This window comes from Monopterus albus, unplaced genomic scaffold, assembly GCF_001952655.1.
Source record: "Monopterus albus unplaced genomic scaffold, M_albus_1.0 scaffold173.1, whole genome shotgun sequence".
Classification (NCBI taxonomy): Eukaryota; Metazoa; Chordata; class Actinopteri; order Synbranchiformes; family Synbranchidae; genus Monopterus; species Monopterus albus.
The window spans coordinates 726,163-740,182 of NW_018128053.1; the positions used below are offsets into that span (position 1 = coordinate 726,163).

General features: G+C 38.9%; 1 protein-coding gene across 8 annotated transcripts in view; it reads left to right on the top strand.

The window, feature by feature from the left end:
- The window catches only part of nrxn2b (neurexin 2b), a 711,574-nt gene that overhangs the window by 329,271 nt on the left and 368,283 nt on the right, over positions 1–14,020 (top strand). For 7 of the 8 annotated variants that reach the window (XM_020616301.1, XM_020616300.1, XM_020616308.1 and 4 more), the window contains 2 exons: positions 2,779–2,802; positions 10,926–11,087. In XM_020616301.1, coding sequence (XP_020471957.1) covers positions 2,779–2,802; positions 10,926–11,087 — 186 coding nt within the window. The remainder of the gene's footprint in view (positions 1–2,778; positions 2,803–10,925; positions 11,088–14,020) is intronic. The other variant, XM_020616304.1, reaches the window with a different exon arrangement.

A 14,020-nucleotide genomic window follows, 5' to 3' on the forward strand; every position in this document is an offset into this window, starting at 1 on the left:
TTAGAGGGATAAGAAGGGATTCGTCTCGTATGGTTTGATATTGTATAAGATGTTATGCATTTTTCCTGCATCCATCCTCCACACACTTCCTTCTCGGGCATCTTGGAGCATGATAAAATTGGGAGATCATGACAGAATCCCTTTAAAACCAACTAGTTACTAGGCCATTCTCTCTTCCGCTTGATAACAAAAATAGAACAAAAGTTTAATTTTCTGCATGATTGACTTTGGCAATGGAGCAGCAGTTCAGCAGTGCTACAGTTCTCATGACTGACTTGTATAATCGCTACACCTCTAGATCCTGTGCATCTACTTTCACTCATCAGTTTCTGTGGCTCAGTTCACTACACCTCTTTGTAGTCTGGCAGTTTATTCATTTTGAACTTTCTACTTCTTGCTCTTCAGTTTGTGACTCCTAGTCTAACTCCACATATAGACTTACTTTTAACCAAAATGATTGGGTAATTGTAGTACTGATAAACTCAAAGCATGGAATCATTGTTTGGCTCCAACACCCAGATAGGGCTCATCAAGACACCTTTATAGATAAACAATTCCAATAGGTCAAGTGTAAATCAGTGTAACAAAGAACAAATTTAACAATAAACAAAGTTTACTTATTCACTGAATTCATTATATACACAGGTACCAAAGTCATGCTTTGTTCTTCTCCTTCATTCCTTTGTCTGTTGAACAGGAGACATACATTAGTCCTCATGTTTTAACCCTGCACACTTAACCCTTTACTAAGACCTGCTAAGGAAAATTTGCCCCTCATGGAACTGTGTAGACTCACATACATACTGTATGTTCACTCATTATAGAAGACATGATGCATACAGAATTCCAAATGTAATCTCTTCTTTTTATTTCCACCCTGCTGCCATCTCTTTATCATGTCATTTTAAAGATCATCAGCAATTTTTGAAGGATAAATTATTCACAGCCATCCCAGGGCTGTTCTGTCAAAGAACTGATAAAGAGATTAAGTTCAAAATCCAAACATCAAATGCCCTATGAGGGATCTAAAAATTACGAAATTCACTATTTCCACTTAATCTACTTTTTTTTCCTGCACTGTATCACACCCAGTCTTTCTGTGGGTTTTGAAAAACCCACAGTCATTGTCACCTTTGTAAGGGTTTATTTCTCAAAGTTAATTAACAACTGTCAGGCTTCCTAGTTCCTACTACATCCACTCTTTGATGTGTCAGCTGTTGTTTTCACTCAGAGACATGGAGGCGCAGTGTGATGACAATAGATGGTATTCACCTAATTGATGAAGTCATTAGACAAAGTGGGTGACTTGTGACCCCAGATCAAAGAATGGGTGTTCATGAAGCGGTGAATCACATCAGCCAGGTAGCCCCATGAGGAGGACATTGTTTACTGTTACTACCTCGATTCAGCTCCCAGACACCCACAAACAAACACACCCACAGTTCTGTGCCTAGTGTATACACACTTTAGGAGCAGACTTAGGGACTCTCACTGCAATTTACCAGCTTGTGCAGGTTCCTATCAGAGCCTTAATGCAACATATACAGCTTCAGACTTCAGATGGCATTTTAATTGAGAAGAAATTGTACATATTCTGTTACTCTCCAAATAAGCAAAACAAAACAATTAAAAAGAATAATTTTACTGGTTTTAACAGTATGAATACAGTACATACATAATTACATACGTAATTGCATGACAATCACTCAACAGGAGATGTACAGGTGACTGCCATAAGATGTGTGACATGGTTCCTTATGTACTGATTTATATATTTACATATGTTCTTCTCTTCCAGAGGCTGCAGGCATTGCTCTTTATTGTGGACACGGGTAATATTACTAAATGAACATTTCTGTCTCTTTCAGGGTGCTGCAGATACCAGAACCCTCAATGAAATGCCTCTGTCCTTCTTTGCACCCTTCTCCATCTTTCATACTTTTCTCTCATGTTCACGAATATTCTAAATTAACTGTTTTCCTAAATGCCCTAGATGATTTGACATCACAACCCTTAACATTGTGGTTTATACCACAGTTGTCCATTTTACAGTGCAGTGGTTTGATTTTGTTTTTCTCTTGCATATATCACAGTAGCTCCTTGACCACTGTGGGAAATTTTGCCTAGTGGTTTCAACCAATCAAGTAATCAAAACATGATTGGCCACACCCAGTACTAAAGAACGTCCCCACTGCCAGCAAGTCCGCTGACCAGATTAGCCTGTCAGAGTGAATACTAACACTTATGTACTTTTCCATCATTCCCTTCCCTGCTCTAAACAAACATCCCCATCTAAACTACCCAAGTCCTCGCTGTGGAAGTTGATTTGCTAACTTTTGTCTCTTTTACTAACAAGAAGCTTCAGAATTCTTCCAATTTAATTCTTTTCATTGGTGATTTTTTTCCCCCTTACCTATTATAATTTCAACAACTAACACTGTGTCATTCACGGAATGTGAACCATCTGTTGTTTTCTCTACTTAACCTGCGACTTACATACTAACAAATGTTATCCTTTTTATTCCTTTTGTTTTTTTATGATTTTATTTTGTAGATGGCCCTTTAAAACCAAACAGCTATACAATTGCTTTCTTTATTTAGATGTTTTACTATATAAATAACAGGAAAAAGATTAATTCTTTTAAATTATATTTAAAGCAGAAGCTGGTTTTGCAAAAGATGATTTTTTCCTACTTTTTTGGGGCTGAGGTGTGTTTTCTTGAGTTTAAAGTTTGTCATTATTTTTTTTCTTTCTCCTCCCCTTGTTTTCTCCTGAAGCACGCAGGCATTGGACACGCTATGGTAAACAAACTGCATTATATGGTAGCTATCATTCTAATTGTCTTATACTTTGGTTTGCCCTGGGTTTTCCGTTACCTCTTTCTATTCTGTTTGCTTTACTGAAAGTACAATCTGCCATCAATTCCAAGGTAGCTGAAAAACTCCACCTCTCTGTTTTTCTTTTAGTCCTCTCTCTCTCTCTCTGTATATATGTTAATGCTTTTTATTGCCATCCAGTTCTCCCCCTCCTGAAAAGAATTAACGTCTTCATTCCAAGAGGTCTGCCCAAAAAGATATAGAAATTAGATACATTTAGATTTCATTTGTTATGCTATTTATTTATTTATGTATTTATCGTTTGTTCTTTTTTCTTTGGTTATTTGTTTTTAACTTCCAACACAATCCGTATGAAGAAATAAAGAATTGTAATGCAAGGTATTTTCTCAGTTATTATGCAAGTATTAAGAGTTACTGTTACTTTTGGTTAATCCCCATTTACCCCCGTTGACTTGTTTTCTTAGAAGAACTCTATTAATTGAGCGTACACAGGAGACATCTCAGGCGAACAAATAGCCAACTACAGCAACTCCAGTGAGAGGAAGTAAAAATTCATTTTAAAAAAGTGCTTTTATTTATTAGTCTCCCCAACCTTTTAACACTGAGGAGACCATCTTGCTATGTTGCCTCAACTGGACCTGGTCAGCCTGTTATGGAGCCACTGCTTATCCAGGCTTGTCATCCTGTGGTTTATAGAGTCATGAAGAGTATTTACAGCTCTTGATTTAGTGGCCAAAGCCCTCACTGTAAAGTAGGCCTCAAATGAGGGCTTGATCCCATTAGTGGCCTCAGGTTGATTTATGATCAAGATGGGGCTGTTCCTAGACCTGCACCTGAACGCACTCCTCTTTCTTGCAAGTGTACATACTTAAGAAAGCTTTAATTTGGCTGTAGTCCCTTGAACCTAGGTGCAGAATTGATCAAACCAAGAGTACTCATGAAAACCTATTATTACAAATAAAATGAGAACTGCTCACTGGGGGCTGGTTGCCAGAATAACTTAGCAAAATAACTAAAACCTATATTATTTGTACAAACTAAAAGATGTTAAACAGTTATTAGCTTATCACTGTGAATGCACACTGGTAGACCGCCATTCAAATGTAGTGATCAGTCTTACTTGCTTTCACTGGACTTTTCTATTTATTAAATAAAACGGTCTGCCCACGGATGCAAACCATAAAAGAAAATGCCAGGAAAAGTCTGACCTGTGTGTGATCAACCCTCTCATTTACACTAACACTACCTTATATTTCTTATATTTTACTGGCCTCACCCCTTGCATGAAGAAACTTGACCTCCCTCCCCAGTCTTTTTAATTTTTTTTCTATGTACAATTTGCATTGGGTATATATGTATATGTATATATCATGGCTATTATATATACATACATATATCAATTGTCCTAATATAATCAATATGGCCATAAAACATGTTAGCCACACACCCTTGTTCTTTTATTTATTTATTTTGGATCTTTTATTGTTTCCAGAATAGCAACCATTTTCTAAATGTGTAGTTTTAATGAACTATTTATTTATTTATTTATTTATTTATTTATTTATTTATTATTGTTACTTCTGTGAGTTTAACTTCAAAATTAATTTACTAAAATGAATAATGACCTCACACATTTATCTTTCTGAAACAAAAAAAAGGAAAAAGTAAAGAGGGGAGACAGATTTTCATTTTCTGGGAGAATAGTGGATTGATGCCTCAAGAAATAAATATGACCAATCCATCACAAAGCATGAGTCGGAGAAAACTGTTGTGAATGGGCGGAAAGCCACTCTATCTGTAAGAAACTCACTCAGTCTCAACTCAGCTTTGACAAAAGTAATTTTGAGCTCACATCAGAAATACTGTGGTGAAATTCTGGTGGAGGCATAATGAGAACTGCAATCCTGACTGAGTACTGATGTTTTTAGTGTATGGCCAGTAGCACATTGTGCAGGGTTAGCGATGATACAATATATTCTACCATGAGAATGCTAATTACTCTATTCACCGAGACAGTGACATCTTCTCTCCCCTCCCAATTTTCCCAATTCTTTAAAAAACCCTCTCATTTCCATTGATTTCATCTGTGATTGGTGACATTGGTCCCACCCTGTTGCACCCCTTCCTCCAAACTGAGTATCCAGTGGTTGTATTCATGCACCATGTTTGCATGTTTCTGTTGGCTAGACTGTCTCACATCAGCATCTTCACTGGGTGTAAATGCTGCTCTAGCCCAGCGCGTGTCAGTCTGTTGTACACGTGTCTAGATGGGTATTTCTGTTTCATTCCTGTCCAAAAAAAAAAAACACTGCAACAATCTTCCCCTCCCCATTTGTCATTTGGTGTTGTGGTGCCCTGCAATTAAAACTTCCTTCCCCATTTTGCTGCATTTTGCCAGATGATTTAGTTGTGTGTTTGTTTGTTAGTTGGTTTGTTTGTGTTGTTTGCAATGGAGTCCCCCCCCCCCCTCCTGCCCCCCTCCTTCCCCCCCCCCCCATCCCTCCCTTCCCTGTCCTCTTTCCCTTTCCCTGTCATCTTTCCATTGAGGTGCATGGCTTGTGTGTCACCCTGTTAGCTTGGATGGATTCATTTTGTTTCTTCTTAACCAAAACAAACCCTTGTCACGTGGAATAACACATTCAGTCCAAATCTGGATCTGGTTTGAGCAATCAAATTGCAGAGGACTTTTAAAGAATCCTCACCTACTCCTAACCACTTTGACTAAATCTACTAAAACAGCGTTACTAATCTACTGTTTGAATCAAACCTTTGTTGTAACTGTACTAACAACCATTTTTGTGTCTGACTTTCCCTTACTTACAAATTTACTAACAGATTTCGTTCACCCTCCAACCCTTTCAACTCTTTCTGATACACAGCTATAGATCTTACCCCCATTTCTCTTCCCCATCCTTTTGACAGCTGTTGCCAAAATGGCCCAAGCTTCCCAACCCCTGACCCCCTCATATTCTTTACTAACCTAGGGATGTAGCTTAGGTCATGGGTTCATGGTTTACCTAACCAAACTACATACTTCATATTTAGCATTGAAAGACAGACTCAAGATCATTTGCGCCTGGTCCGACATTTTGACAAGCTGCCAGACACCTACTGAAGTCCACTGCTAAGTGGGAACTCTTTCTTATCATTTTTCTCTTGAGCATCCTTCCTTCTTGTGGCTTTACCTGTGTAATGTAACACATCATCTCTAAATTATAACAGTTTCTCCCTGAAAAAGAGCTCTGACAGTAATCAGATGTAGTGCCAACCAGGGTAAGTGATGCATCTTCAAGGTAAGCTTGTTGCTGCGGCTCTGCATGGATTATGATGTTAATTTATGAAGGTACTGATAGGTATCTGTCCTTAGTTATATTGTATTCTATAAGTCCAAAATAGCTGACAAAGAAACTACAGACAAACAAATGGATGCTGGAAATAGAAATCACATCTGCGTTTAGGAATTGAAGGTAAAATATGATCTGTACTCATGAATTGAAGATTTCTGCAGCAAGTGACTCACACAAACTTGTTTTTTCCATTGTATGTGCTGAAGGCATGACAGGGTATTGCTTCAGCTATCATAAAAGTGTTAAATCCCTTATTGTTTTTATTTTTATATTGAGATTATGGGTAATATATGTCAGCACCAAGACTTGCTTTGGTACTTCTCAGCTCCTCAGTACCACCTTGTTCTGATGTTCCTCTCTATGGAAGCAGAGGCTGCTTTAGGTGTGTTGCCTTCTTTATTCCTGTTTTAAATGTTATCCTGTCAGCACATAAGTTGCTACCAGATTCCTGAAAATCAGTAAAGTCTATTGACGAGCTGTGTGCTCCTTCAGTATGCTTGGAATTCATGTGTAAGTGTGTAAAACATGCTGCAGATACAACTCCAAGTGCAAGTGATTTGAAATTGGAGCTCACTAATATAAAATAAGGGTGTAGTGTATACAAGACTGGATCATTCGGTGACTTCCAGTATAGTGTTATTGTTGTCATTGCATTCACCTAGACATTTTATGTGCAATCTAAGTGTGGTCAGTGTAGTCCCCAGCCCAGCTGGAATCATATTGACCCTTGTTTACTTGAAGAGCTGGGGTCTACTTTACAGTGTCGTCAGTAGCTGGCAGCCTGCAGTCATAGAGTCAGATATGGTCAATGAGGCAGTGACAGGATTGGCTGAGCACACTGCAGGAGTCCACACAAAGAGTACCATACACTACATGCAAAGCCATTAGAAAAGCATAGTTATTCAGTTGGTGGTTGGTGGTTTATGAAGAACAAACACACAAGAGAAAGATTGATTAATGTAAGCGTAAAGGAGATTAGGTACAAGCAGCCGTTTTAGAAGTATGTCACTGGGTAAAACTTCATCATTTTCGTGCTTCAGGGCTGTGTCAGTTCTTTTATTGTACAGTATCTTCAGGCATGAACAGTTCCAGCCAGTGTTTTTCTGTTATCTTAGTTCAGCACAGCTCATCCAGGTCTCTTTGGTGCCTGTGTGTAATGAGCTAAAGAAATATTTGAAGAGCAGCTGGGTAAAAAAAGCGATGGATCCAATAGATACAGCAAGTTGGTTTTGGAGTTAGATCAGCACTACTTGTGTTGTCATGTTTAAATAGTCCTGTTTTTGAGGCAGTGTGTTAGTTGCTTCTTTTTTAGACTTTAGATTTTCAGACTTGTTTTTGTAGGCAGTGTTTCATGGAGGAAACTGTGATCACACATTTGCAAAGAAGTATTTTCAGGCCACATTGTGGCATATGCTCAGATCTCTTAAAGACTTCTCCCACTAAAAGAAGCAGTTGTTTTCCTACAGTAAACAATGCCCTGAGCCACCATTTCATGTTAACGAAAATTGAAATATTCAAGTAACTGTGCAGGTTGCTGAGTGATGGTAACTAACCCCGGCTGTTTGTCATCTCTCAGCATTACTTTGGTTCTGTCACTTCCATTACTTTCAAAACTTAAAATTGAGGAACACACTTGCTGGTGGTATTTACTGACCTTTTAGTGACCTGGACACAACATTTCAACAACCATTCATTTTACCTATGAGCTACTGTCACCATTAAGTATAGAGGAATAACAGAGGGAATTGTTGCAGGGTGTTCATCTCTACAGGTATCGCCATGTTTTATCGAAGTGAAACTTTGTTTTAAAGTGGTTTATGGTTTCAGTGACTTGCTGTTAGCTGCTTCTGTGCTTCAGTCGGATTTGCCTACGAGGCAGGAGGATGAATGCGGTGACAGATGGATCCAGAATATCTAGATTATGTTTTATTCAGCTGCTGTTGGTCAGTGTCACAGGGCCTGTGTTGTCTTGGTGACAAGTAAACTAATCACAAATAAATTGTTATCCCAAGCTATATTTCTCCACGCTGAATAGTAAAAATTCAAAACAAAGGGTCTCAGGGAGTGCAAGCAGCCAAAATCTCTCTGCTAGAATCTTAATATTTAAGTTTGGATTTGTTTAAAAAGCAGTCTATCTGCATTTTGCAGCAGATGTTTTGAGATAGGATTGCATGCTGATTGTTTCCAGGCTGCATGGCTTCCAGGCTGGAGGAAGCAGGGCATTTCACCTAGCAGCCTCCCCAGACCAGAGATACAAGTGCTCGTAATGCTACTTAGTGGGATGGTTGAGGGAAAGACTAGATAACTATTGTGAATAACTGCAAAGTTGGCTCAGAGGATTCACTTTGTTTTTGCTTTTGTTGGGTTTTGGACTAATAATGCCTGGTCTTATTTTGGATCTTTGACATAGTGTCTCTGTTGGTTTTTTTATTGCTATTGGGTCCAACGCCTGATCAACAGTGTAAAGAATATGCTGCCCTTTAGTATTTTTTTCCATACACTGCATGCATTAAAAGCTATGAGTCTATTAAGTGGTTAAATCTTGGATGATAGAGAGGTAGAATGAGAAAGAAGGATAAGAGAAATAAACAGCTAATCTCAGATTTTCCCCAATTAGTCAGAAACTTTATAGGTGTCTGGCAGCTAGCATGTGCTAGCCTCAATAAGGACATCCAACAAGAAAATATGATCAAATCCAAAGCTCCCAGCTTGGCCATAAAATATCTTGGTGTTCTTTAGTCACTTTAGTCAACATTTCATTTCACAAGCTTCCCAGGATCCTTTGACATCTCAAATCCTATATTCTTACCTTGAGAAGAAGTCCTGCTAATGGTCTGTAGGAACTTCTCTTAAATTTCAAATGCAACGAGATTTTGGTCCCCCAGTTTTTCTTCGCTAGCTGTCTTTAAGGTCTTTCCTGTCACTGAGGGATAAATTAGGTTGCCCTGCTGAAAGCCCCATTCAAGATCCCCAAAGATCACCCCAACACACCAGCAAATTTTTCATGCCAGATGCATTTGTCCGATACAATTCCTCCTTCTTGCCAAGTAGTAACAGCAGACATAAAAATGAGTTGCCCTCTTTAGAAGGGAAGTACGGCAAAAAAAGATTTTAAAAAACAGTGTGGGAAAAAATTTCAAGAAAAAATTAGGATGAGTGCTCAGCTGGGGCGATCTGTTGAGTGCAGTTGCTAAGGTTTGTCTTTAGCCCTCTGTTCTAGAATGTTTACTACCACAGCTGTGGATATATTATCAGACTATATATTCGATTATACAGATTGGAATCAGTTGTTTTTGTGTATTGTTTTGAAAACAAAGTTAAGAATTATTACTGTAAAATCCTAAATTCTAGTTACTCTAGATCTATCATCCCAAGTCAGATACTGCTTTAGGAAAAATCTCATTGCAAATAATCAAGTTGGACTTCAGATGAAATGAAGGTAATTTGTGCTAGCATCACTTTTGAGTGTACAAAGAAAACAGATGGTTATGGCTCCTTGCAGTACTGTGTTTGTGCTATGTGCATTTATGCAGAATAACAGATGCTTAATCAGAGACGTGAGTGCTTCACTTTCGCCCAGGCTAAATCTATTAAGATAATTAGACAATGAATTGGACACTAACTGCAGATGTTTCTCCCAAATCAAACAGCAATATTCAACAGGATGTTTATATAAACAGCAAAGATGTGGTACAAATACAAAATACAACTATGATGTAATACAGAGAGCCAAATTATACTTGTTAGCATTTCCATCAGTTACTGGAATTTGCTGCATTGTAATGAGCATAATGTGGAAAAAAAGAGATTTTTATTTATGGTTACCAAGTAGATGAAATCCCTACTATATGAGATGCATTCAGATTTCAACTGAACATAACTGTATCTGAGGCCGCATTTTTTTTATTCCCTCTTCAGGTATTCTTTAAATAGATAAAGTAGAGTCTGGTGTGTTGCTTTAGCTTGTATCATTCATGCATTTGTTTTTTAAAAAATAATTCTTTTTAGATATTGTCTTGTTTTTCCTCTTCAAACTACATCTAATACCATCAGCTTACAGCTATGTGTTTGATTCCACCCAGCTGAAATGATCAAACATGACACAGAATGTGTAACCTTGCACAAAGGATGAGACTCAAGGCAATTAAATATTGGAAAGGCGGTTATTTTTGCTGTTGGTTCCTTGAAGGAGGACTGGTTCCGCAAAGCTATGTCAGTCACAGGGAAAGCCCAGTTGTTGTTTGAAGAATAGTTTTTCCTGTAAGTTTGTTTTGTGATGTGTTTCAAGTATCATTTAATTAAGTGTGTTTGGTTGAGATAGTTACCAATGGGATGTTTACAAAAGAGTCTGCTTATGGCTTAGATTGAATTTTAAATGTCTTTTACGCACACTTTATCTAGTGCAGACTACAATGAAAGCCTGCTTTTGCCTTTACTCAGCTAAACCGTGATTGTTCCACTACTAGTGATTAGACAGTGACTACAACACCGTTCTTTTGGTTTTCCCTTAGCAACTGCACTCTAGAGTGAAAAGCCCCAGTCTGACTGGTACCAAAGGCAACCAAGCAAGCAATGCCAGCCCACCTATTACTGGTGTTTAATCTACTTTCTTCCTTGTTTTTCCTCCTCTCTTCTTCTAATTTCTCTCCTTATCATTTCTATTTCTGTCTATCCCTGCTCTGTTTTTCTATCTCTCTCTATTTTTTTTCGTCTTTCTCTTGTGGGCCATGCCTATGCCAGGTGACCATCTCGGTGGATGGTATATTGACCACCACTGGTTATACCCAGGAAGATTACACCATGCTTGGCTCGGATGACTTCTTCTACATTGGAGGGAGCCCCAACACGGCCGACCTGCCTGGCTCTCCAGTGAGCAACAACTTCATGGGCTGCCTTAAAGATGTGAGTGGCACTGTGTAATTGTATAGTTTGTGACTATAAACTGTATGTAGCTGATCAGACATGCATCCATGTACAGTACACACTTGGCTTTGTACCGTTTTTCCTCTGCCTTAGGCTACTGGCTTAGGAAACAACCCAGACTGTACATCCCATTGTGTATGATTAGTTAAAAATATCGGTATGTGCTTTTTTAAGTTGTTTAAAGCAGATAAAGGGTCTCTCACAGCTATGGGTAAGAATGTCCTATTTCAAACAAAACAGCAATGAAAAAAATATACAAATATCAGAAATTTGCTGTGCACAACCTGTTCATCTGTGGTATAGCATCATTCTCACACATATTCATGCACAACACATTTGTGTTGACTCTGACACTTTAGAATTATCACTCTGTGCAGATATAACTCCCATATGTGAGAGTAGGAGGTGTCAGACATACAGTATCCTGAATTCCTTTCAAGTGTTTATTTCCTCCATGCCTCCTCCCCTTTCTCTTAATCACACCGCAGATCAAACACAACCACAGAGATAGTACACACTACAGTGCAATGGTAGAAAATAAGACAGATTCAAATTTCTACTCATAGCCATGCAAGAATTCACAATCTATACACAGCCACACACAGTCAGGGATGGATATGTAGAGCACAGTTGCCTTATAAAACTTTATTTCTTCAACTTTGACAAAAAAAATGACTTACTTTCACCAGGGCTTTAATTCACAGCTTAACAAGCTGTCAAGAGAACCAATCACAGCTTAAAGTATTATGCCCTTGTAAATGTAATGACTTGTACAGAGGCAACGCAACATGGTGTGATCGCATTTTCTCATAAAACCACACTGATTGAATAAGTAATTACTTTTGCCTTCACTTTTAATGGATCACACAGTAATCATCCTATCTCTAACTTAATTATGCCTGTAGAATTACATTTTCATTATTTGGGTTGCTATCGGACGAGTCCCTAGTGGGTCTTAAACTTCTCAAGGCATTTAACTATCCTTACTATCATCAAGACACGAGGCTATATTTATAGGCAATGTAAAGACCAAGTACAAGGAATGGGGAGGTGGTTGGGAACAGTAGGGAAACAGATAATGACAAGAGCTAACAGTAACAAATAGAAATGAAAATGAAGCAGTGAGGTGGCAAAGAGCTGGAAATGGAAAGTCAAACCAGATGGCTGGAGAGGAGAGCACAGAAGTCTGAGTGATCTGCCAATAAGGGTACAGGTGTAGTAGATGCTGCACAGAGAACATGTTGAAAGTAGAGAAATGAATTAAAAGAGAAAACATTTAATGGAGTACAGGAGCATTTTTCAGTTGCAAGGTTTAATGGATTGCAAGGTGCAGAAAATGTTTTGAGATAGAGATGAGACATGGATGAGGGGGAAGGGAATAGGTTCCTGATAAAATCCAGGAGACAAGTGGCTGGCATTCAAGTGTGACCTTGAGCCAAGGGCTTCATTCTTCATTTTTCATTTAGCAAATTGGATTTGGGGCAGCACTACAAAATACACCTTAACACTTTGTGTTGTCAAGTGCAGTATAGAGTTTTAACATTTGTTTTTCATGGATAGTTCCTGGTGCTCCTGCATTTTTATTTAGTTTTTTATACTATATTTGACACTGGCCTCAAGAAAGTCAAAACCTCAAAACTGGAGATGTTTAATGGGCACCACAATGGAGCTATTTTACTTTGTTTGCAGACTATTTTTACCTAAAGTGATAAGTTTAGAGCTGATCATCACACCCCGCTGTTTGTTGGTTTTTGAGGCTGTGTTTACTGGTCAGTAAGATATAATGTTTGACTTGAGCATATTAGAAGCTTGAGGGTTAACGGCTAGCTTTCTCTGGTGTTAGATTTTATTTTTTGTATTGTTGTTTTGTTTTGTTTGTATTTTTTAGCTATAGCCAAGGTGTAACGACTACATTAGCTGAACTGAGCCAGAAAAGTGAAAAGACACTGAGAAAACCTGCACTGAGAGAAACAGATAGCGCCAGGTAGGGAAGTAGGAGCTGAAAGTAAAGAGGAGAATGAGTGGCTGGGGGAGACAGAGCAGTGTGTTTTCATCCTATGCTAGTTCAGTGGCACAGCTCGGATTATCAGTGGTGTTATGGTCTTGGGCAAGGCTTTCATGCCGCCACCGTGGTCAAATGGCTTTGATACGCATGGTCAGCACCCTCTAGGCAGCTGAAATTTAAAGGAATAGTGCAGCAGAAGAAGAGTAAAAAGGCACCAAAAAAGGCACTGAAGCCCTGTGAGGCTTTTATTTGCTGTGTTCGTGTGTGTGTGGGGGGGGGGTTCAAAGTCACCCTCATGCTATGATCATACACTGTATGATGTGTATATGTCTTCTAGGCTCACAGTCAGAGTGGTGAGCTGTGAAATAATGTCTTTCTGCTCTTCAGGCCCCTAGTTGTTGTTTCCACAGATTCTTCTCTTCTTCTGCACATCACCATCTATCTCTCCACCACAACCTCCACCTTTCCATCTCTTTCCCAGACAGTGACCTTGCTGTCACCCATTTCTCACTCCTCCCTCCATCTTATATCTCCCCTCTCTCTCTCTTTCTGCCCTCCTGCTTATCTTCCTCACTCCTCCCACCTCTCTCATTATTTTCCGCCACCTTTCGCTGCTTCTCATCTTCCCTTTCTTGAGGGTAGTTTTGTGTAATTCAAATCAAATCAAATCAAATCAAATTTTATTTGTATAGCGCCAAATCACAACAAAAGTAATCTCAGGACACTTTACAAAGTAAGGTCTAGACCTTACTGTTATCAATATTATTACATAGGGAAAACCCAACAAATCCCCCTTGAGCAAGCACTTGGCGACAGTGGGGAGGAAAAACTCCCTTTAACGGAAGAAACCTCCGACAGACCCCGGCTCTTGGTGGGCGGCCTTCTGCCTCGACCGGTTGGGGTGAGT